Source organism: Micrasema longulum, unplaced genomic scaffold, assembly GCF_059751315.1.
Source record: "Micrasema longulum isolate JH-2025_06_02 unplaced genomic scaffold, ASM5975131v1 h1tg000941l, whole genome shotgun sequence".
NCBI classification, from domain to species: Eukaryota; Metazoa; Arthropoda; class Insecta; order Trichoptera; family Brachycentridae; genus Micrasema; species Micrasema longulum.
The window spans coordinates 75,378-101,767 of NW_028278132.1; the positions used below are offsets into that span (position 1 = coordinate 75,378).

The following is a 26,390-nucleotide window of genomic DNA, read 5'->3' on the forward strand; positions in this document are numbered from 1 at the left end:
TAACAGTTATGAATTTCAATTCCTCATTAAATTTGTAGGTTGGTAAGGAATACATTGGATTGGGTCTAAACAAGTCGAAAAATATGCAACCCACAACACAAAAAATACGATTCATCAACACTTAGTATTAAATATTAACTAGGAAATATATATATAATATTTTTGAAGCAATTGTTTTTAATTTGAGGACAATCTCCGCATACAAATTTCGAAATGTAATTACATTTATATATATGTAACACAAGTTATATTTTACAAAGAAGTTAAATTAAAAGTTTTCCTTATATCAATTTAGCTGTTAATTAATTATTATGTCATATAGTAATTCATTTTGTATCCGAGGCCCATCGTGTCAAAACAAAAAAATCTACTTTTTCTTCAAAATTTTTGATCCAAAATAAAAAAATGAAATTTTGAAGTGAACAGTTCTCTTCATAATTTTGGGTACTATAATTTATTTTGTTGTTGTTGATGCGATAGGCCTCGTTTAATTGTTAGCGAACAGTGTTCCATCTTCTATAAAATGGCTGTCTTTTTAATTTATTATTATTTGCAGTAAATAATTAAAGCTTTTGGCATTTCGTAGAATTCTAAATAAAGATTTACATTTCTGGGTTACTACGGCATGTACATTATAGTTTGCTTTTCCTTTGTACTGTGCTTTTGGAACTGTCAGCAACAGTGCCGGGTCTGTCGGGATCTAGCGCCCCGACACTTACTGAAAAGGGACGGGAATATACGCTTGTAAATTGATACCACTTACTGCTCTCCCCTCCCTTGTAAGCAAGTGCCCGGTTCTTTGTGCCTACTGAACTTATATGACAGGTCCGGCTCTGAACAGCGAGAAAATTGAATGGCAAAAATGTAGATTTTAATTGTTAATTTTTCAAAACGATTAATACTGTTGTTTTATTTTTATTTATGCTCTTATCTGCGCATAATGGTGCATAGGTCACTGCGTAAATATACTGATTGCAGCGTATTTCAATAATTTGTACCATAGGCAAAATAATAGAATCACCATTATTTATAATTTAATAATGCTACATCATTGAAATTTCATAATTTTAATCGGTTTTTGGCCTTCTCATTACTAACAATATCACAATCGTCATCTTCTTCGCATCTAGTGGTGCATAGGGCACTGCTTTGATACACTAATTGCAGTGCATCTCAATTATATTTTTTAAAATGGGAAACAATGAAAATACATTTCATGTTGACCTAGTCACGAATTGAAACTAGGACCTGTTTCATGGAAGCCAACACGCTAACCACTATTCGTTGATTTAAAATTTCTCAGTAGAAGAAACTGGTTGGATCGGGCATCTGCCCGTCAATCCAAAGCATTGCAATAAATTCAATCTGTGGTGATTTTTATGACAAAAAATAAAATGAAATAATAATGCTTTGATATATTTATTTAAAATGAATTACATAAATTAATGGTATGAGCAACAACCCGCCGGAATATAATTAAAATAATTATTTTTAAAATTCATAGTATAATAATACACATATACACAACTGATCTATACCAAGGGTCTCCAAAGTAGATATTATTGTTTTCATTAGAGATGAAACGGATAGTGAGCTGGTCAGATACTGAGTATCCGGTGGCCAGATACTTAATATCCGGTGGCCAGATACTAAATATCTGGTGGGCCGATACTGAATATCCGGTGGGTGGCCAGATACTAAATATCCGGTTGCCAGATACTGAATATCCGGTGGCTGGATACCCACAGCAAAATGTGTGCGTTTTGCGTGCTCTAAGGTCCCAACTTGTCTCTCCTTGATGAAGTCGCAACAGCTGAACAGTTGAATGCTATTGTCTGAACCAGGTGTTATATATGTAGAAAAGCGCAATCGTTTACTGCTGACAATTATGAAAACTTGTACAGTCAATGAAAATATTCAATAATCTAGCTTTATTAATAAGTTTTCAATTAAATCATTCTATTGTTCCTGCCAACACAAATGAAATTTGCATATTTTCTTGGTTAAACGACATACACATAAACATTTGTATATTAAACATTCAAACACACTGAACTTATTTTTAACAATTTACCTCTGATCAATTATTAGATTAGCAATGTAATGTTGTTAAAAAATAATTTATTTTTAAACGCAATGCTGTTCAGTTTACACAATTGAGTATCCGGTATCTGGCAGTATAGTACCAAGTATCAGGAATCTGACCAAATAGTACCGAGTGTCTGGTATCTGGCCTGATGGGCAAAGTATCCGATATCTGAGTAGATACTTTGTAGTGTCCAGCTGCCAGATACCAGTTTTATATCCGTTTTGTCTCTAGTTTTTATTATACAGAATAAATAATACACCAATTTATTTATATACAACTAATAATAAATATTATACAAAATAACAGGACTTTGGGAAGACACGATGTTTATATTTAACAAATAATGCCAGAAACATGATACAAATAAATAAAGTTTGAGTTTCATGCTAGTACTACTGTTTTATAAATATTGTTTCAAGAAGTGTGAAGAATGTTCAGGCGTTTTCAACAGATGGATGAATTGTAGCAATGTGGATGATCAAGCACGGGCAGAATCGTGAACATTGCACAGCGTGAAATATAATAATTTGAACCAGTCAAGTTCCCTTGTATTTACATGATTTTTTTGTTGAAATGTGTCCGTAAAAAGTGCTTAAGATTTTTTTTGTAAATGGCAACCTATTTAAGTTTTTGAAATTTGCGATCTCATTATTAACAAAAATATAAGTAATTTTAATGAAAATAAACAAAAAACGATACAATGCTTCATGGCGTATAATCGTAATTAAAAAGAATAATGTTGCTATTGGACCAAAAGTTTGAAGACCCCTAAAGTTTATTCATTCCTTTTATTTAGTGCCTAATGGATTTGTTACTTTAATTTTTCTAAGAACGATCCCTTGACATTAGGCGATAAAAGTTGTTTTTAATATCAAAAACATTTTTAACTTTATAGTACGACATTTTACACGATTTGTTTATAAATTTATATAAATCACGTTAACTTTTAAATTATACATTGACCGGTTTTGAGGTCACTTCCTCATCATCGGGACTTGAATCAACTTGGAATTACTCGCGTTGCTATTAATATTATGAAATATTGTAAGTAAGAAACAGAAGGATGGAAGGAGACAAAAAGAGCTATCTATTCATAACAGAAATATTTTTCAAAACGAACGCAAGGATAAATTTAATTGATTATTTATTAAGGGAAATCTTTGCTTCATGGATTTCATTATTTTCTATCTTTTTAGATTATCTAACGAAGACCATTTTTATTAGTATATAAAAAAAAATAGGGCTGTTCCTTCATTATAATTGTGGTTTATTCATTCGCGAGTAATTCTAATGAAAATTAAGGTCTTGATGAAGGGGGGGAACACAGTCTGTTTACAAACAGTCGGAAAAACTAAAAACATTATTGATAAAAAAAATAACGGGTATAAGAAGTATAAAAATTGAAAAACCGTTTTCAGGCGTTTCCTAGAAGGTGAAATAATTCAGGCAAATCTGCTCCACATCAATAAAGGTTTCAGCTATTTTACTTGAAAAAATTCAGCGGATGGAAGAGTTGAGGAAACGCAGATGAAACACGGGCAGAATGGTGAATTTTACACAGCGTGTAAAGTGGCCTCTCAAACCAACCAATGACAGGTTAAAGCCATGTAAATGTCTACACTTCCATACCCCATTTTCAAAAATGATGTCCCCCTTTGTTGCAACAAATTTAGATCTAAATAACTCCCTAGAGAGGAGATTCAGCCTGTCTACAAGCATTTGGACATACTCGGAACATTGTCAATATCTTTTACAGTTCACCTAAATATGTGTTACTTATACGAGTCAGCGAGAGAAAGCACTTTTGAAAAAGGAATATGGAAGTCTAGGCATTTACAGGGTTTGCGACTTGTCATTGGCTGATTTAAATGGCCACTTTACGCACTGTGCAACATTCATCATTCTGCCTATGTTTGAAAATTCACATTTCCTCAACTTTTCCATCTGTCGTCTATACAGGCCAAAAGCCCTGTAAATGCCTACACTTCCATACTCCCTTCTCAAAAGTGTTGTCCCTCTCTGTTGCAACAAATTTAAATATGAACAACGCCCCAGGGAGGAAATCCAGCCAGTCTGCAAGCGTTTGGACATACTCAAATCATTGTTGAATTACGCAAGTCATATCAAATGGATTTGCGGAACTTTGTAAAACTGTCAAGCGACCGTTCTTAGAAAACTCACGCTGGAGTATTGTGCAATGGTTTTACGTTTTCATCTTTGTCCCGCTTCTGAGCTGCGAATAAAATGTCTGACAGCGCAAGCGAATATTCCTAAATAAAATAGTTTACAATAAAAAATGCGTAATCCCCGCCGTTTCCTTAAAATAATAAATATTTAATCTGTAGTCCTTAGAAATAATTAATAATTAATTTATAATGCACATCATTCCGCGTCAAGAGAATGTTCAATGCCTCCATCTAAAATGGTGATTTTCATTTCATATTTTGGAAAAATCGCCAAATTTTTGTAATTTTATATTTAAATGTCATGACGGGTCAAAATAGAAAGATTGGTTTATTTTTAAACTATTTTTATCACTGTACCATCCAACCAACCCAAAATATTGGGTGTCAACACGAGTTGTGTCTGTTTTTTACCAAATGTTAATAATTATGCTGAGCTGCGATTGGTGTACCAATGCTGTGCCCTATGCACCATTAGATGCGGAAAGGGAATGCTGACGATGATGAAAAGTAAAGCAATATCACGCAGAGCAGAAAATATTATTTTGAATGACGTGAAACCTTTACCATTTTGTTTTACTTTGGTGCTCATTTTAAAATTTGGAATAATACGGACACAACTTATGTTAACATCTAATACGTATTGATAAAATTTTATAATTTGACGACATTTTCTAAAGATTGATTTATTTATTATTATTGATTTGTCGACAGTAAAATGTGACCGATGGAGCCGCTACGGCAGAAATTGAGTTATTTTTATTTTACCAATTTTTTCAGAATTTAAAGCGGCGTCTTTTGAGCCAATACCCATGGATATCTGGTGTAAATTATGGCGTTTGCGTTAAAAACCCTATTGTACAATCGTCATAAAATTGTTAAATTTATATCCCATGATATCAAATTGTCGTTTAGGTTTACATTCAATCTATTTTTGTTATTTATCCTACAAAGCCCCAACAATTTTTCCTTATTGTTTAACCTAGATTGTTTTGTAAAAGATTCAAAATAAAAAAAGTCTGGATCGCTTTTTGATTAAAAAAATTCTTTAGTGAGGAAGCTCTTAGTATTTAAAAAAAAATATATTTGTTAAAATACTTTGCTTGTAAGCATCGTATTATCATCGCTATGATATTCTGAATTTTTGCAATCACACCGCCCACGATGTCACGAGTTAAAGTCGGTGAGTATTTCTGACAATTGAAAAGAACCCCGTACCCGTCAAAACACTCTGAACATGGCTACCGGAGCCGGAAATCGATTGCCACACATGATTGATTAGCAGTTTTAGACACGTGTTCGCCGAAATCTGTGACGTTTCGAAGTTGACAGGCCGTTTTGAAATTTGGATAGTTAATGTATATCCCGGCTAAAATGACAATCAGAAGAGGCTTAATTAAACATCATTCATGTGACTTGATTTCAGAGAAAAATTAACTGTAGGAAATGCTTCATTTTTGAGCATTTTACCGAATAAAAAATCTTATTGAATTTTTAACACACATTCATTTTAATATAGGCCTCAAATATGCGTTAAAAAATATTTTAAATTTACATCATGCTTCGCCGATGTCAGTTGATATTTTAAGCTGTAAATGAATGTTCTCGGCAGGATCGAGGAAACCACCCACTCGTCAAAATCCATATCGGAAAGGTGCGCTGTATGGTTAGGTCATGCTGTGACATGGAGGGAATGATTGAGGGATCGATTGGCGGAGGGCATCCGGAGTAAATATGCCAAGATACGGACTATACGGAGCTGAAGAGGATCGCCGAAGATTGAGCGGGGCGGAGGAAGAGATACGGGGCTTTGCTGCCCCGAAGAAGAAGACACGGGATATATTTTTGCTTCTGTCTTTTAAGATATTAATAGCATTTTTCTAAAGCAAAAATGAGTAACAAAACGATATAATTGTTAATTTAAAAAGTGTAGTTTATTAAATAAGTGCATTAATTACGATTTATAGATTTTATACATTTCTCAATTTTATCGTGCGGCGTTTGCAACGGATATATTTCTAAGCGAATTCGATCGTAAGTAAAGAATATAAACAAAAATAATAAAAGTTCAATATGTCTTGGTACATCTTACAAAATGTGTGTATATTACATCTGCTTAGTAATCAAATATATAATAATATAATATATATATATAGATTGGACATAAAAACCATCTAAATGAACCAATTATCCTACCATGATCACTCTAGACGTACGCATAGCACAATTCTCGTAAATATTTTTCTCTAACACAGAGAATGTATTGGAAAGATAAATTATAAATTAATATACAAAACTGACGGTCAACTTGCTCCATTTCGCGTTAGGGTCGCCGAGTCGATCGACGGAAAATCCGGTCGTTAAAAAACAGCATATTTATATATTCGCAAAATTAATTGAAACAAAAATATTACGAAATTTAATATTACGGAGCGAGCGTGGAGTGGGGAAACGCTCTGTCGAAAAAGGGCACTTTGCGAGACATTCAGAACCTTTAGAAATCTGTCTTCTTGTCAAATAAATAAATAGATTAATCAAAGCGAACGACCGAGCAAGTTACCGAAGGAAATTTCTACCAATCATTTTACAATTAAAATAAATAACTTATCATGTAAATTTTACAAATCCACCACTAAATTAATAACAGAGGTTATGGTCGCCGTCTGCGGGCGCAGTTCGTCCCCGAGTTATCAAAAACACATAACTCGATCTGCCACATTTGAGTGATAATATTTTTATTATCTGTTCAAGAATGGGGTCAATTTTTAGTTTAAACTAGACGTTTTGTTATTTTATTTCAGTAAATGTATAGAATACATTATTTTTCCTTGGCATCATCGTCCCGATACAGTGCTGTGTAGTCATTAAACAATGCAAAATTTAAAGATTATAAATTGGAAAAATGGAATATTCATTGGAAATTGCTTAAATTATTTAAAGTTGTGATAATGTTTTTGATCTAATAGCTAAAAACATGAAAAAACTATTAGAGAGGACCACCCTTAACGGAACTCGGAGAGTTGCTGACGTCTGGCAGTGTAGTGTACCGGCTCTCGGTTATTGGCCTGCGTGAAGCGTAAAATTGTCTCTCTCGCTCGCGGATATACCTGTAGCATCGAGAGTGAGACGTAAAGAGTGTGTGAGACGATCGTTCGGTACTTTTACTTCATACGCTGCGAGTCGCGACACATTGATTGTATTGGTGATTTCAGATATTAATTGCTTTTTCTGTGCCCAATAAGTATTTATTATTCAATAATGAATTATTTTAACTGATATGTAAATGAATAACGGAAAAATACCAAGAATTATATTTATAGAGATATTTAAGTTATCAGATGCAATGTGTAATGGCTACACGTCACCAGGAAGGGAGGGTTCAATATGCGGACCCAGTTCCCACAAATAAGGTTATTAATTTATCTCCTGTAAAACTCAATATTTGTCCAAAAGTTGGAAAATTGTTTTCAGGCGTTGCCTAGCATGTGAAATAATTCAATCAGATGAATCTCTTTACAACAATAAAGGTTTCACCTCTTCGACTTCAGCAAAATCAACAGATGGAAGAATTAAAGAAACATGGATGGTCGAACATAGAGCAAAATGGTGAATGTTGCTTGTAATTGTGGTTGTTGGTGTGTAAAGTGGCCACTCAAACCAACCAATGACAGGTCATAAGCCCTGTGAACCCCTAGACTTTCTTCTCTAAGATGTTGTCCATCCCTGTTTTAATTTGTTGGCGGTATAATTGATTGGTTGATTCAGAAGAACTTGTGACAAATATTTCATTTTGAGGGCCGTTTTCAACGAGTTGTAAATAACTCACTATTTAAAAATGGGAGCCAAATCGGGGTAGAGTGGGATTCGAACCACGGACCTTTAATGCGCGAGTCCGAGACACTAGCCACGGGACCGCAACCCGATTGTTATTATTTTTTTTCATACATTTTTGAGCAACTTTAGCATACAATTAGATACTCTAATTTTTACCGGTTGTAAGCAATATTTTTTTATATCCAATTTTCCGTAGCATTAAACTTTCTCGTTAGAGTTTCAAAAGAGATACGGATAATTTTGCGCGAGTTTTTGTGTTAAGGTTTTTCCAGTAATGTCTTGATAATTTGATGGACTTGTGTGCCTTGGAATGCAAATTGTTTATCATTCGTTTTTGAGTGCCTGTTGATGTATAGGAAATTTTTGTAATTTTTAATTTTGTTTGTATGACTTATTCTTCCTTTCAAAGCGGGATCCGGGACGTATGGCCGCGGTCTTGATTTGGAACTAACACTGTGTTCCTTCACAGTCATACAGCGAAACAAGGCAACAGTACTGACCGTGTGTATTCGGACTATACTGCGGTGTGGGGTACAATGAAAGCTTTTAAAGCTTTGTTTGTAAAGAAATAATTAAACGTTCGCTAAATTGGTGTAAAAAGATCGACGGTGAATATGCAAAACTGAAGAACGACACCAGTCTTCGTTGTATCTGTGCGCAGCGAGTTATGTCTTTCTGAGCCGGGGGGCGAGAGCCGACCGACCTCACGCGACGGGACCTCCACATTGGCAATTGGTTTCCAAACACCCTAAAGTACGTCTACGCATTAACTAGGGAACGCAACGGGACGCCCATCAGACCGCCGCCACTAGCCGCAGGAGCTGCAGCAGGCGGCCCCAGACGGCGGACCAGGTCGCCCGGAGTACGGAGGAGCGGTAGAACAGGAACCGCCAGGATACGAGCGCGAGGATCAGCTGCATCAGGCGGTGACACCAGTAATATCTGCAACAGTAAATTTATTTATTAAATTCCACATCAAATAGAGACCTGGACGGATCGTGGTAAATATGAGGCAAATCCGGAAAGTAAGAGTACTCAATTTTTGTATAAAAAAAATTACAGTACATTGTTTGTATATACAGTAAAACCCCCTTTTTACGTTTTCAAGGGAGCAAGAAAAAACAGTGTAAAACTGAGGAAAATGCTAAAGTGAGAAAATTAAAAATGTATGGAAAAAACAGGAATTACATAAAAATATTATTGATTTGCTACATTATAGTGTACATATACTTCCAGGAAAATTGTAAAAACGGTGATAAGTGGAAATCGACAGTATTTTTTAACCTATTTTCAATGAAGGCAATATGACGTTTTTGTTAAAATGGAAACTAAGACTAACCCTAAAGGAAGACACTTAAACATAAAGGTCATTTACACTGCACTGGCTTTGAATTTAGGTTAAGACAATAATTTATCCTTTATTAGTAGTTTACCTGTTTTTATTTTTCTTTCGCGTGGCACACGCGGTGGCGCGCGGGCCGCGGCGTCATGATTACGACATAATTTTGGCTTTTTTGACACATCAAATGAATTCCGAAAATTTTTAAGAGTAAAACCGGGGTGATGAAAAATGTAACGTTAATTGGGGGAATATTTGTAGGAGAATGTATGAAGAAAAATGGGTGAAATGGAATGAAATATATTTAATTTAGAGTTCAGGGTCGAGAAGGGTGGTTACCAAATTACGATGATGAATCAGAGTTCTGTTTGGACAAAAAATGTATTTTTTCTTGCAAAAATGCTTCAGTCAAATGCGAGTTCTGTTCGTCACCTGGTCAGCTGGGCGCGGGCCTTGGGCAGCGAGGCGGGGCTGTCCTTGAAGATGAACTGGCGGATGCCGAGCACGTAGCTCTGCAGGTACGACTCCCAGTGGATGTTGCGCACGTCGAAGTCGAACTTGCGCCGGTCGTCGGGCGACAGCGAGTCGCACAGGCGGCGCACGTTGTCGTCGCGGAACTGCCACTCCTTGGTCGTGAAGTACTCGAGACAGGCGGCCGCCTTCTCCATCTTGTCCTGTATCCGCATCATGCTGCAATAATAATAAGGCTTCTTAAGATACTGACAGATTGAACCATAAACGCATAAATGAGACTGAGCCGTGTTAGATTAGACTAACCATCCAGAGACACAACGTAATTATTCAGATCTAAATTTGTTGCAACAGAGAGGGAAAAAAATTTTGAGAAGGGGAATATGGAATTCTAGGGATTTACAGGGTTTATGACCTGTCATTGGCCACTTTACACACAGTTTCAAACGCGCTTCAAAAACAATTACGGTCCAAACTAGTACGAAAAAATTTTGTTCAAAACTCTGATTCTCTCTGAAACTGAAACCCTCAAAATCGCAGCAAACTCCGATGACAACTGTCATCGAGCGGAGGCGATGCGGTTGGCTTGGCCATGTGCTGCGGATGCCTCCTGAGAGCCCTAATCACGCTTGCCTACTTTACAAGGCATCCGGTTCTCGACGTCCCGAACGTCCACTGCTGACTGTTTGTCGGCAGTTCATGTCAGAACTACGGGACGCGAACCTGACTTGGGAGGATGCACAGACGCTGGCAGCCGACAGAGATGCCTGGAGGATCTTTGTGGACACCATATGCTCCAACTAGGGAGCGGACATGGAATAATGAATTACATATGCTTTCAAAACCTGGGTTATGACAAAGAATATTGAGGGAATCATTGCAGCTTTCGAAAGAAGAATCCTCAGAGTTGTCCACAGCCCTATGAGAGAAAACAACCATTGGCGTCATCGCTACAATAGAGAGCTATACGATATAATCAACTCCATCAAGGTGGGACGCTCGAGGTGGGCTGGCCACATAATTAATGGACGACGAAAACCCCATAAAACGCCAAACTATGTCAGTGCTACAAGGAAAACGAAGACCAGGAAGGCCTAAAATGCGATGGATGGACTGCATCAGCGCAGATATGACAATGTCCGAAGTGAGGAGCTGGAGAGGAAGGGCAGCAGACCGGCAAGAGTGGAGGAGACTCCTGGATTCAGCCAAGGCCCATCCGAGCTGTCGAGCATATAATGATGATGATTTACTCACAGTTTTGGCGTGAAAAAATCCACAAACTCTATCCCCGAGAAAAGATTCAGGATAGGATCCCAGAGTTTTGGTTCTATTTCACATACAAAGAGCACATAACGACTCTACCAATGACACGAGATAAGTATTGTATGACTACATGTACACTATATTATTTTTTAATTTAAAATAAAAAATAAATTATTTGAATTGAAATTTTCTTGAAAAGTATTTGGTTTAACGATAACCTTCCTTACATGGGTTTCTTGCCTGTAGATCTGGCTACGAAGTCCATGATGAGGGCAGGCAGGCGATGGTACAAGGCATTTTCTACTGTATGCACTATGCGCATAGAGCGCACAGTCCCGCCCGGCCACCACATCAAGTCGCCTGTAAAACAAAATTACACATCCTTACATACAAGCTCATTTCAAATTACAGCGGTCTCTCGGTGATCCGGCAGATATCGGACCATAGCACTGCCGGATTACTGGAAATCTTAAATTACGCTGGTTTGGAGAGTCCAATAGTCAACTTTTTTGTTATGTTGGTATACATGCCCCTGAAGATTGCTAAAATTTTCAACTGTGTTCATTGTTTACTTTGTCTGAGGCAGCCGCTAAGGTTGGATGTGTTTTTATGAGCTCGGCGATTTTAGTTTGTTGAAAAAAATGAATCAACAAATTTGTATGAAAATTTGTGTGAAAAATGAAATAAAGTGTAACAAAGTGTGTGAAATGTTAACAAAGGCCTATGGTGAGTCTGCTATGAGTAAAACAAGAGTTTACGAGTGGTACAAGCGTTTCCAAGATGGCTGTGAAGACTTTGAAGATGACGAACGGCCCGGACGCCCCAGCGCATCAACAACCGATGAAAACTTGGAAAAAGTGAATAAAATGTTTTTTTTGTTGTTGATATCTATCGTACTCTTCCAGTCCTTTAATTACAAACAAACAAACCATCACGCCGTTTCTCCGTAGGGGTAGGCAGAGAGTATAGAACGCCATATCACTCTATCTTGGCATACAGACCTCGCTTCCTCTACATTCATACATCTTCTCATGCACGCACGCCGATTATTCCTACTTTTGACATGTCCATCTTCGAGTATTTGATGGACTTGATCGTGCCATGTCTTTCTCGGTCTTCCCCGTTTTCTGCATCCATCCAAATTCCTTTGATTAAATTAAGCTGCTTAGTTAAATTTCAAATAAAATGTATACACACACGAAAGCCTTGCCATTGTGGATTTTTTTGTGTTTATGCAATAGTTTTTTTGTAGTTGTAACTATGATATGATGAATATTTTTTTATTATTTTTAAATGCCACGTTAGAATGAAGATCGCAGAGAGATGACTCATGAATGATCTGTATTACGATGACGCTCTAAAGTCATTTGTCCATCAGCAGATCGATGTTAGTGCCAGTTTGGCTATAGGGAAGCTTCAGTAGCACTTACTGAAGGGGTGTTTCCATATATAGTGGAAGCAGAGGCCTACGAAGTCTTTCCAGAGAATGGGTTTCTGCTGTCCCGTGCAGCAATTGTATACGGTGATGCCCTCCGGTCTGAAACATATACAAATTCATTTTAATGGACACAAAACGATAACAATAAAAATCTTAGGAATGAGAAACTTCAGCCCTACGGGAAATTGGATACAAAAAACGTTTTCTCGCGCGAGGTAAAAATTAGAGCACGGGAAAGTTTTTGAAAATAAACGAAAAAAATATTTTTTTTTAAAAATTAAAAACGCACTACTTGAAATGACGTCATTGGTTCATATGAATCAACCTATGATATGAGAGCTATAGAAGATTTCCAATCTGCTTGCCGGAAGCGGAATGAACCTCTGACGTCACACGCGGGGTTATTTCAGAAATACAAAACTTTAAAATATCTTAGCACTGATAATACGATACATAAAAGTTGTAAAAAAATTTTTGGCTTGGTTTAACAGTCTATTAACAAATAAAAAAAAAAAATAAAACCATTAAACTTCCTCATCAAAAGGTTTTTTCTTAAAAGATATAAAACAAGGACCTATGTCTTTCTCACAAGATATCTGTTCGGAACACGCGAAATTATAAAATCCTAGCTAGGGATCCCGGTATCTGTAAGCTGAGCGTTGGACCCTCAATAAAGACAGATAATAAATAAAGAGGATAGTAAAATAAGCCTGGATACTGGATAGTTTTATCTATATAATAGTGGTTATCTGTTTTAACTCTAAATTAGAAGGCAAATATTTATTTGAAAAAAAAAAAAAAAACAATAACTAAAGCATATAATTGATATTTTATAAGAACAACCAAAAAAATTCATAGATAAAAATAGAACCTCTTTGTTTTTCTAACAAGATATGAATGGAATACTATGTTTTTTCGTTTCATCGTCATCGTCATCATCATCATTCCCTTTCCCCACCTAATGGTGCACAGGGCACTGCATTGGTACACCAATCGCAGCGTATCTTGATATTTTTTTGTTACATGAAGGTGAGATGATCAGTCTTACGCTTCAGGTGCCAGTCTGGAGACTATGAAATTAGTTAGTCAGATGGCACAAGGGACCATCTGTATTTTTTTCAGTTTTGTAGTTTTCAAAAGTTTCAATAAATATTTCATTAAATATACATAGAAAAAAAATAATAAAACAGCACCATTTAGAATGGTTATTTATTATTGAAAAGTAGCACGGAAGTATTTTAGTTTGTGGATTAGTCTTGAAATTTAGTAGTATTTCAGCTCTTCTGAACATTTTTAAAAATTACCAACTACGGGAATCGGGAATCAAACCCGGGCGGTAAGCTAAACCACAGGCTGACCGATATAAATTAATAGTAATCTACAATCTACTGCATTTTTGTGTTAATAGCTTTAAATATGATATAAATTAAACCACTTAGTACCCACCCGTTAGTTCTGCGGCAGAACATGGTAATAAAGGACAATACGGAAACGGCGGTATTTACCTGCTGGTGGCCGTCTTCCACGCGGCCACTACCATGAGGTTGATGACCGTGTCCACGGGGACGAGGTCGGCCGTGCGCTGCCCGTGGCACAGCATGGTGCGGAAGAAGCCCTTGCCGGCGGCGGCGATGATCCCCGTGGGCCCGTTCAGGTTGTCCAGCCACCCGTCCACCGGCTCTCGGCGCGATGACAGCACTATCGACAGAAAGCAATCATGCATAACATATTACAACAGAGATGAAGGACATTTTAGAGAAGGGAACTTAGAAGTCTAAGCATCCACAGGGCTTATTTATGGCCTATTATTGGCTCGTTTAAGTGGCCACATTGTAACACACACTGTGTAATATTCACCATTCTGCCTATATTTGAACATCTATATTCCTCCGATTTTTCTATCTGTTGACGTTTGTAAAGTTACGGAGCTGAAACCTTTTTTGCTGCGGATGAGATTCATATGATTGAATTATTTCATCTACATACTAAGCAATGCCTGTAAAATATTTAAACCAGCCAATGACAGGTCATAAGCCCTGTGGATGCCCAGACTTCTACATTCCCTTCTCTAAAATGTTCTTGATCTCTGTTGTAATATGTTAATATCAACAGCCCTAGGGGCTTGAATCCAATCCTTGTCTACAAAAATTTGTTTAATCGTGTATAAGCCTTAATTATGTTCTATTATTTGTTCTTATTTTTCTACATTCCCTCGGTAACGAATGTAGATCATGGCTTCACGCTTATCAGTTCATGGTTTACCTCTTTGTTCTAATTCTCAAGGCACTCTCTTAATACCCATCCACAATTCCTCTTTCTTCTCTAACTCATATGGTGTCTATGCGGCTCCACTGTGGAATCATCTCCCATCCACCATCAAAGATGTTACTACATCTCTGTTTAAATCACGTCTGAAGAAACATCTCCTTTCTCTTCCTTAATTTCTCCTCCTTTCCTCTTTCCTCTTTTTTCCCTTTTCCCATTGAGTAATAGTTTTGATTTAAGGTAATTTATAAACACATATGTTTATTTCTATTTTGATATATCTTTAGCTTTTTAATCTTTATTTTCTTTTGAATATGTTCTGTAACTTGAATTATAAAAATAAAACTTATATTTTATCGGTTGATTGGAAGAAATTGTCATTTGGCAATAAGCCCACCAATGTACAAATAACATTATGTACACAAAGTTAAATAAATAAATAAATAGATATATTGCTGGTAACAACAATATACCTACAGCCGTCTGCATACCCACACAATTCGGCAAGTCATTCTAGATCTGTCTCTCCTAGTAAACAGTCGCTCTCTGAACAAGGTAATAATAAATATTCAGAATAAACATCAGTAAACCGTACAAAGTCTTATTACTGGTCTTATATACCCCCCTTGGGTATAATAATACCCTCCTAAGTCCAGTTCTCTCAAAATTCATAAATAAATATGGAAAAAGATTATTGATTGGTTTTAAAGCTTGTCTATTTTTCTAGAAGAACAGCGTTAAAAAAATATATATGTTATACTTCTATGATATATGAAGTAAAATAGTGACAAATGCACCTTTATTATTGTGATATATATCATAAAGAAAATAAAAAATATTGGACTTACCGATGGATGGTCTAACGATGGCGATTGGAATGTCTCCATTTTCTTTAGCCTTGAGCAACATGTCTTCTGCGAGGGCCTTTGTGAATGTGTAAGTGTTGGGTCTGCTTCCTGCAACACGATTGTAAAGAAACTTAGAAAAAGATAAATAAAAGCGGCTGCCATTGAAAAAGATTGTCATTTGAACCTGATGATGTAAAAATGGATAATACTTAAAGTTGTAAGTGAGACGTGTAGATTTGTTTAGTTTTTTTATATTTACGGGCACGCACTCACGCTGCATTTTTACCGTAACAACACCGCATAAGGTACACCGGAACTGCTCGACGTTGACACAATTGAAACTCGCCAGAATCTCCGTGTCCCCTGTCGGCTTCAGTTCAGTTAGCTTTTGCTCTCTCCAGGGGTGAACCGTGTATAGAAGCGATTATGCGCAGCTTACCATTATATTTGACTGACTATAATGTTTTATTGTAACTTAATTTACAGAAAAACAAATAAATAATTGACATTTATTTTAAAACATTTCTATAGTTTGTATTTTTATCCTAATATAAATTTAAATTGTAATAAAGCGCGCCAGCGCCTGCGGTGAGCCAAGAAACTAGCCGATTATTCCAGCTTATTTTTTCATAAAAATAAGCACACTTTATTTTGAATGTATTAACCCCAGTGCGGGTTTTTTCTCCTAGATTAAACTTGCAGATTACACAAATTATTTGAAGATTCTTGATTTAGAAAACAGTATTTCAAACATTGTTTCTTAAGGACTATTTTTCTTTGAGATGGTACTTTTGACATAAGACCATAATCACTTTCATGGGTCATATTGCAGGACATATAGCACTCTACGCGGCCGTTTTTATACCTAATATCAACTGAATTCATAGTGGTATTTTTTATAATTTTTTATTGAGTTATGTATTAAAGTAATGGATAATATATCTATATAATATAATATATCACGAAGTTACATTGTTTGAGTTGATTCCATGGATGAGAGTTGTTGTATCACACAGAACCACAGAAAAATATCAATTTATAGTATATATTACTTACATTGTTATGTACTTCCTATGTAGGTACAAATATATGATATTTTTTTACAGCTTATTAGCTTACACCATTCGCCACTGGCTCTCTCTCTCTCTCTAAGACTTTCAAACAGCCACATAATATAAACTCGTGTCACGGTTAATTCATTCAGTGTTGTACTTGATTTAATCGCTTTTTGTATACTCTTGTATTCATCATATTATCTATTAAACCTCGGAACAATGTAAGTGAATCTCTTATTTAATTTCACGCAACCTTACGACGAAAACTGCGGTAACTCAAAGTAATCATTTCATTCCAACGTAACAGTTCACTACATATTAAATGCTGTTTGCTATAAAACAGCATTTATCAATATTATTCCTGGCCGATCACCTTTCTTTCCCACCCTTCCCTTGACCTGTCCTTGTGGGGCCTAACTTACATCAAGATAAAAGAAACACAAAATTTGAAGATTTAGAACATTATAAACAAAATTTGGACATTATATCAAATTGCATAAAATTCTTGGAATCTTCGCGTGATGTAGTGAAAGTTATTATAATCAATTATTTAACAATTCATAGTGAAATTTCATCATCCAGTGTCCAAAACAGAAGACCATCCTCACAGCATCGAAGGTAGGTCCATTTCTGTGCTCCTTTCCTTTCTTTAAATATTTTCAACCTTTTACAGAGCTGAATGAAATTCGTTTTTTTGCTACAGTCCGCTTTTCGTTTAGAAATGTGCTGATGTAGGGTTATTCCATCGCTTGTAATAATCTACATCTGCCTGGTTCTTTGGGAATACAAACTCGGAGGAGAAGACCTAACTATAGAGTAGATGTGAAAGCATTAGCACCTCATTTAATAGCCTGGTTCCTCAAATAGTCAAGCCCGGGAGAGCTAGATCTAAGGATCTCGGAATCATCTATGAAAGCAGATTGACTTTTTATGTTCACATTGAGAGAACATGTGAGTGGAGAGTTTTATTTACAAAAACACTACTCAGGGAGAGTTTTGTAAATAATGGTCTTAGTTTTTCTAGATCCCAGATGTTTAAACAAGCCGTAAAAACATATGTTTGCTGCCGAGAGCCATGCTCTAATCTCAGTACTATAATGTAATTTTGGTTATATCGATAACTGATTTTATTTGTAATGCTATTTTGGCCCAATAAAAATATGAAAAAATTAAAAAACCTAGCCCAGTACTTTGATGGAGCCATGGAAGACATGCACCATTGTATTGAAGGCTCTGGTTCCTTACCGATGAGCATGGGGGTGAGGTGGTCCACCAGCTCCTCGTCCATACAGCCGACCATGTTGACGACGTAGCTGGGCTTCATGGGAGGCGGATAGATGACCTCGTCCACCACAGCCCGGTCACAGTTGCAGTAGGCCGTCGATACGTGCACTAGCGCCTGCAGGGGAGAAATGAATTGAGTACTCTTTATCCATAACATACATTTTTTTTTCAAAGATTAAAAAAAAATATATATTAACATTCAAGATCTTTCTTGTATCAATCAAATTTGAGAGAGTAAGTCAGAGACTATATTTTAATAATGGAATTATAATTTTTAAACTGGAAATTTAAAAATTATATATTCATGGTACCTAGTTGCCGAGATATTGATTACAGTAAAACCTCGTTTTTATGTTCCACAATTTTACATTTTCCCGCTTTTTACACCGGAATGTTCAGGACCCATTTTTCTTCATACATTCTCCTACAAATATTCTCCCCAATTAACGTTTTTTACATTTTTTATCACCCCAGTTTTACGCTTAAAATTTTTCGGAATTCATTTGATGTGTCAAAAAAGCCAAAATTATGTCGTAATAATGATGCCGCGGCCCGCGCGCCACCGCGTGTGCCACGCTAATGAAGAATAGAAACAGGTACACAACTAATAAAGTATAAAATATTGTCTTAAACTAAATTCAAAGCTGATGCAGTGTAATTGACCTTTTTGTTTAAGTGTCTTCCTTTAGGGTTAGTCTTAGTTTCCATTTGAACAAAAACGTCATGTTGACTAGTACAAATCATGATACGCAGTTGACAAACGTTTAGAAACAATAAAATTTTAATATCATTAAATTACGATGTTTAAAACATAACAATAGAAATATTTTTTTAAATGTTGTCACAAAAGTGGAAACTATTTTGCCGCGATCTATATGACAGTTGTTTTTAGAGATACCATAGAAAAAAAAGTGATACATATAAATAAAATTTCCCAACATTTAGGGGAAAAATTATTGTATGTTATTTTATGCAAATTAAAAATTCTATTTGAGTTTTGTTTTATTTACACATAAAATAATTTAAACGTGCTGTTTGTAAATAAAATAAAAAAAACCGATTACTTAATATTGTTTGAAAAAACATAAAAATATTTTTAGTGAAATCAGTAATCAGTAATCAGTAAAAAAAATATTGTCAATTTCCACTTATTACAATTTTTCTGGAAGTATATGTACACGATAGTGTAGCAAATCAATTTCATTTTTATGTAATTCTTATTTTTTCATACATTTTTTATTTCCTCACTTAAGCGTTTTCCTCAGTTTCACACGTTTTTTTCTTGCTCCTTAGAAAAACGTAAAAAGGGGTTTTTACTGTAAGTGCAATTTGCAACGCAGGTTATATCACAAGAAAGGGCTGGATAAAATTGCCTAAAAAAAATAAATATCAATGAGGGTATTGATCCGTACCTCTAAGCGACACATTCGCTGACAAAGGTTGGCGAGTGTATCCGTCCCTAGCATGTTGATGGCCACTGACAGCTTGAGCTTCTCGTCAAACTTGACCGTGGCCGCCGAGTGAAACACAACCGATACCTGGAATGAGAAGCAGAAGTAATGTTAGTACGAGACAGATTGTACGATCATTCTCTAGCCGAATCTTTTCGAGGCACTTTCAAATTCTGTGACATTTAGGAAAAGAGATACATGCCAGTAAAATTGAAAAAATGAACATATTAATACTATGGTGAACAAGTCATTAAAGCTCTTAGGTTTGGTTAGCGGGACATCTAGTGACTTTACCAATATGTTCACAGTTAACGCGCTCGTCCTATGTTAGAATATGCCTCCGTGATCTGGTCTCCTTTCTAGCAGGCCGGATAAATCATATCCAATTGGTGCAACATCGTCTGCTAGGAAAAGAAGCACGGATGATTGTCCTCGAGAGAAGAGACTACGCTTACGAAGAAATGGGGTCAATGTTAAAAATCTAAAGTCTTCAAAAACGTAGAAATAATATTGATTCTATATTTATGTTTAATATACTAAGTGGCTCAATTGATGTACCATCGTCACTGGAACAAGTGGCATTCAAACAAAGGCAATTCCAATCAGCCGATTGCGAAATAATAATGTGCTGTTCCTTGATCAGCACAGCTCAAACTATGGCTCGCATGCACCAATGTCCCGATTGTGTCACATTGTAAACTCGAGACAGGATCAGGGCTTTTTTGATGCAAGTCTTTCAGATCTTGTCTTGAAGTAGTGATTACAATAAAAAATTTTGTCCTAGCTTTGATTTTCTTTATTTATATTTTATTCAATTGAGCCTGTATGTATTATAAAGATTTATGTTTGCCATTTTTTTGAATATACTAAGTCCGTTAATAAATAAAATGAGTTATGTTAAGTGCAGTTTCACTCTTTAAGGTCTACGGAAGGTCAGGCGAAGAAATACATGTTAGGAAAAATTTATTCATTCCAATATTTCAATAATAAAATTGGTTCCCGTCATATAATTCAAAGGTACTATTAGGTTGAATAGCACAAGCTACAATAAATACGTGTTGACAGTTGAAGTTGACAGTCAAGAGTATCACAAGGGCACAAGATCTTGTACCATTTTCTGTGCACAATAAAATTAAAGTGATAAAATAATGGTCACCTTTTGTATAAGTAGGGCTTGGTTCTCGAGGCTGATACCGAGGAAGCATTCCGTGACGTCGCCTTGGATAGGAATTATTTTGCTCATCTCCCACGGTCGCTCTTTTCTTATCGTTTCAAAAAGCTGCAAAAAACACATCCAGATTATTATTATTATTTGTTATAGGCAGGCAGTCTTTGCTGATGCGCCCATATCTCGTGTACGGCTTTTTGTCCAAGTTCTCCTTCGTTCAAAAAAGCGTCCAAACGGTTTTTGAACTGGTTGACCGAAATGGAATGGACAACTTGACTTGGCAATTTATTCCAGTCTGAAACTACCCTGCTGGAAAGGAAGTTTTTCTCGGGATTGAGGTGGAATTGGAAACAATAGAGCTTCCAGTTATGGCCCAGTAAATCAGTGTTGGGATTTAATTGCTAAATCATTATTGAGTAACTTAAAAGTTCCCATCAAGTCCCCTCTCTTCTGTCGTTCTTCCAAAGGAGTAAATTCTAGTGTTTTAATCTACCTAGTAAGGCATCCTTTTGAGTCTTCTGGGGATTTTTTTAGCACATCTTTGAACTTTTTACAATAGCTTGATTTCTTTAGTACTTTTAGTATCATGTTCAACTGAGCATTTTTGGCTTGAATTGCGATTTATTGGAGTTTATAATCGCTTTGAAGTGGGCACTTTTTATCACAAAAGTCTATTTAAAATATAAATGAACTATTTTTAATTTTAATGACGTAAGGAACGCGGGGACTAAATTTTTGGGGCCATTCATTCGTTGGATTCGATCATATTATGTCAAGATGACAAGTAAGTAGAACATACCGAGGTAGATACAGATAGTACAGAAGTTTAGTAAACCGTCTCGATATGTACAGATGAAGACAGCGCTCACAATCGAGGCCCTGGTCTTCATAAAGAGCCTGGCTACTGTGTGGATGGTGGGAGTTCTCATTTTGCTAAATCTCCCTGTCCAAGTCCAGATCGGAAAAGTAGAAAACAAGGTAGTCAGAGAAAGACATGGCATGACCAAATCCAACAAATGCTCAAAGATGGACATGTCAAAAGTCAAAATAATCAGCGCGCGTGCATAAGAAGACTTATGTAGAGGAAGCAAGGTCTGTATGCAAATATAGTGTAACAATGCTCTATCCTCTCTAAAACCGGGCGATGGTTTGGTGTTGTTGTTGTCTTTGAAGTATGTGGCTGGCGCGTTCGCCTACCATATTTGAGGTTCTGGGTTCGATTCCTAGCGGGGCGGAAGTGAGATATTGGTATTAGAGGTGGTGCTACACTGCAGTATTTCACTGTTCATGGAGTCGCACCTGAAGCGTAAGACTGATCACCTTGCATACCATGTAACAAAAATGATACAGTTGGAGTACTAAGCGGATAGGATAGACGAACGGTGCTGATGGTGATGAAATACGTACCGGAGAGCTGGTGAGTTCTGATAAGCGAGAGGTAATATCCTGTCCACGTTTGGGTCGCATTAGCAGGTATATATTTTCTATCTTGGGACAACACCTCAGCAGCTTCTCTACCAAAACCTGAAATCAAAAATGATGACACTTCAAATTTCACGCATAAAAACCCCCCAAAAATCGTCGTCCATCTTTCAAAAAGGCGTATCTCGTTTTTTGTCGAAATTAAGTGGTGAATATTTTTATAAAAAAATAAATGGGCATCATACTGTCTTGAATAGTTTTTAAAACCCAGCAAAATACAGAAAGATTATTTATTTATTATTTTTAAAAGCGAAAATTTACCATAAGAATTCTTAAAAAGGCCTCTCGAAAATCAACAAATTCGAGATACGCATTTTTGAAAGATGGACAACAAAATTTCATATACATACCCCTTAAAAATTTAATGCAAAATAAACTCTTTAAAATTTGATACATAATAACCCCCTTAAAATTTTAAACATAATAAACTACTTAAAATTTCATACATAATAACGCTCTTAATATTTCATAAAGTATAAAATAACCCCCTTAAAATTTTATAATGCATAACTCCTTTAAAACTTCACATTATATTTAATAACCCTCTTAAAATAGCATACATAATAACCCCTGTAAAATTTAATGAACAACTTTATAACCCCATTAAAATTTCATACATAATAAACTTCTTAAATATTATTTATATTTAAAGCATTAACTTTGTGGTCAAACATTTTAATAAATGTTATTAAATATTTGCTGATGGTGATGAAATACCGGTAAGTGGTTGTATACAAATATTCAAAAACATTTATTAAACTTCTTAAAATTTACGAAATCATTATGATTTAATTTAACTATCTCGTATGATATTTAAAAAATATTTTTATATATTCGTACATATTTTTAATTAGTATGTGTACAAAAAGTATTATATAGCCGTGAAAAACTTCAATTGGACTAATACATTATTTTATAATATTAATTGTTTATAAATTTTCTAAAAAATAACCCTCTTAAAATTTCATACTTCATAACCCCCTTAAAATTTCATACTTCATAACCCCCTTAAAAATTCATACATAATAACCCCATTAAAAATTGATGCTTCATAACCCCCTTAAAATTTCATACTTCATAACCCCCTTAAAATTTCATACTTCATAACTCCCTTAAAATTTCATGCTTCATAACCCCCTTAAAATTTCATACTTCATAACCCCCTTAAAAATTTATGCTTCATAACCCCCTTAAAATTTCATACTAAATAACCCCATTAAAATTTTATACTTCATAACCCCCTTAAAGTTTCATACATAATAACCCCTTTAAAACTTAATTTGTAATTTCATATAATGTATAATAACCCCTTAAATAGCGCAGAGCAGTGCCCCATGCGTAATCGGGCAGGTACGGGCAGAGGTGTGGTAATGATATTTTCTTCGCCTCCGTTGAGCTGTCGAAATAAAAATAATAATGCATTTTCACCTTTCCCATGAAGCCAGTTCCTCCAGTTATGAATATAGACCGTCCTGAATAGAATTCAGCGACGGGAATATAATCTGTTTTCTTGTATACTTGGTTCGCCGCCGGCGGGGCCTCCATGCCGGACGTGGAAGACGCCATCTCGTATCTACGTCACTTGAGCCTTCGAAAATTCTATTCAATATTTGAACACACTCCTCTATCGACTGTCAATTGTTTAAATGTTTCTTTTATCCACACTTTTAATTATTATTAACATGTTCTATCTATGTTTAATTCAAAACAATCATTACAATCGTTTAATTTTTAAATTTGTAAGCGTTTAATTAGTTTATTATTACCTGAGTAAAATTTCGAATCACATGGAAATTCCTACAATTTTTTATGTGAAGACTAATTTCTTTTATACACACTTCTAGCGAAGATAAATTGTACTATATTTTTTATTATTATTATCTTTTATACTATTATTAAACATTACAAGTCTTTTATTGGGTTTTCGATCAATTCATTTCACAAAAAAAAACACTTCATACAGTTTTTTCCTGGAACATTTGTTTCGCGGAGGAATATCAACTTTAATATTGTGCGCTTTCAAAAGAAGACTTATTTCTGTATAATTATATTTTGTAGGAAAACTTAAGCACTTTACTTTTATAAGGAAGTCTCGAGGAAGAAATGGAATATATTTTTTTCAATATACGTACGCGACACTACAAACTACTGGACGAATTATTGTTATAACGAAAAAAACACAAATCAAAAAGTCTATTAAGTATTAACAGTTGTATGTACGCACGTCCGGGTTTCGATGTAAAAAATCTCGCAGGAATTTTGACTGCGATCGCATTTGCCGCGCTTTCTTCTTTGACAGATAAAACGGCGCTCTTCTGTTTTGTTTCGCGGATTTGAATTCGAATCCGAACGCCGCCAGGGGGTTAGGTACCTAAATTACTGCGCAGGTACTTTTTTGAAAAAGATTTCTGTGTGTGTCTTTTCGTCGGCGGTCTTCTGGGCCCGTGGCGTTATGGGCGTCGCTCGGCCTTCTCCGTGCGCTCGGCTTCTCGCGTCGGCGGAGTTTGGGCGGGGGCGGCGGCCGCCTCGGCGCGGGGCGAGCTGCTGGTGGGGGGGCGCGTTCGGACCGCGGGCACGGGCGCGATCATGCTGCGCTCACGACGATCTGGAATGAAAGAGAGAAACACTTTATAATGGTTACATTAAAATCAACAAAATAATAGTAAAATATAGTAGTATTAAAAAAATAATAGTATCATTGAATTCAATAGAAAAATAATATATATATATACAGGGTGTTCTTTAAACCCTGCCACATCCGAAACCACGATGGTCAGTATGAGCAAGAAGACATATTAGCATATTTAAAAAATATTTAGATCAAAGACAAGTTTTAAAAATAAAATATAAAAAAAAAACAAATGGTTGCTTACTTCTGCAGGGGAGAAGTGAGGGGAGCGCGGAGTATCAGAGTCCCCACTCTCCCCTCCTCGTTTCTTCCCTACAGAAGTAAGCAACCATTTGCTTTTTTTGATATTTATTTTTTTTAAATTTTATTCGTTCTAAAAAATATATTTAATGTGCCAATATGTCTTCTTGCTCATACTGATCATCGTGGTTTCGGATGTGACAGGGTTTTATGAACACCCTGTATATTTGAATAGCAATATTTTCTTGCATGTTTTTTTGTGTCGTGTGGAAATTGAATCGATAAATTGGACATCCCTAGAGAGGGAAGTCAGAGGGGTCAATAGACCGCGGGTCCCTTCGGAAGTACTAAATATAATGTAGTGAAATGTATAACGCGCTATGCAATCTTGTCGATTCAATCAGCCGAAGCTCAACGGACAAGACCCATGGCCCATTTCACGCGTACCGTCCAAATCCACACGGCGCGGTGAAATTAGGGTGGATTGATCTTTTTTATTATACACGGTTTTTCAGGGTCAGACCGCGAAACTTCGGAGGAACATTCCTCGTAGTGAGCTTTAAAAAAAATTCCCTTTAAAATTTTACCAAAAAGTCATTTATTTAAAAAAAAAATCAAAATGTAGTAAATCCTTAATTTCTCGGACAAGCAGTCCCTCCACAGAAGTGCGGGCAATCGGTAAAATAAACCAAAGTAGGGAAGAAAATGACGAACACTCCTCTAGTGGAACGGAAGGCCTGTTGACTACTGCCAAGAGGCCGCTTCTCCTGAAGAATTTTAAGTGGTTTCCTTTCCACGTGAGCAAATGCTTCCCGATTTTTCACAAAAAAAGTTCCCGATTTGTCCACATAGTATACCCCTCCTGATCCTAACAGTTTAGATAAATTTAAAGAAATTTAATTGCAGAAAAATCTACCTTTTTATACAAAACCTTGTATTTTATAAGCAAGGTAAATAATAAAGCAACTCCCATACAAAAAAAAAAAGTCCCTCCACAGACCACTACCCCTCTCCTACCCAGCCGCTTCCCTTGTTCGCGTCTGGTGCGATCGCTTCGTTGGTCAAATACATTTTTATCGTATTTTTTTTCTGCCGGGGAGGGGTAAGGGTTTGCGGAATGGATGCTTGTCCGAGAAACGAAAGATTTACTCCATTCTGATACGGTGATTTTTTTAAAAATGATTGTTTGGAAAAAAATATTAGGATTTTTAGGTTCCTCTGAAGTTTCGAGGTCTGGCCCTGAAAAACCGTGTATACTAGTGGGTCTCGCTCGAAAATCAATACCCACTGTCATCCGACCTATAGACCTTAATAACTCCGTAGGTGGTGAAATCTAGACTTTTTTCTACAA

General features: G+C 36.0%; 1 protein-coding gene and 1 long non-coding RNA gene across 3 annotated transcripts in view; both read right to left on the bottom strand.

Annotated features, from left to right (window-relative positions):
- Positions 1 to 8,218: 8,218 nt before the first annotated feature.
- On the bottom strand, positions 8,219 to 24,071 carry LOC148278005 (putative fatty acyl-CoA reductase CG5065). Its single transcript, XM_088232048.1, has 11 exons — positions 23,599 to 24,071; positions 22,096 to 22,212; positions 20,677 to 20,799; positions 19,482 to 19,607; positions 18,031 to 18,184; positions 15,731 to 15,838; positions 14,123 to 14,315; positions 12,610 to 12,716; positions 11,407 to 11,539; positions 9,878 to 10,135; positions 8,219 to 9,048 (listed from the first exon to the last, which is right to left on the bottom strand). The coding sequence occupies exons 1-11, from the start codon at positions 23,734 to 23,736 to the stop codon at positions 8,901 to 8,903; spliced, it is 1,605 nt and encodes a 534-aa protein (XP_088088174.1). The 5' UTR covers positions 23,737 to 24,071; the 3' UTR covers positions 8,219 to 8,900.
- A 149-nt stretch (positions 24,072 to 24,220) lies between these two features.
- LOC148278006 (uncharacterized) overlaps positions 24,221 to 26,390 on the bottom strand; it is a 95,719-nt gene continuing 93,549 nt past the window's right edge. For both annotated transcript variants that reach the window (XR_015823316.1, XR_015823315.1), the window contains exon 2: positions 24,221 to 24,775. This is a non-coding gene — a long non-coding RNA (uncharacterized LOC148278006). The remainder of the gene's footprint in view (positions 24,776 to 26,390) is intronic.

What these genes read in the sequence shown, in the direction of transcription:
- LOC148278005 (XM_088232048.1), bottom strand. Translation starts at nt 23,736, where the DNA reads ATGGCGTCTTCCACGTCCGGCATGGAGGCCCCGCCGGCGGCGAACCAA. An exon ending in GAACTGGCTTCATGGGAAAG is followed by an intron (nt 22,213 to 23,598) that starts GTGAAAATGCAT and finishes TTTTGATTTCAG; the next exon opens with GTTTTGGTAGAGAAGCTGCT. An exon ending in CATCGTTAGACCATCCATCG is followed by an intron (nt 14,316 to 15,730) that starts GTAAGTCCAATA and finishes TTCTGTCGATAG; the next exon opens with TGCTGTCATCGCGCCGAGAG.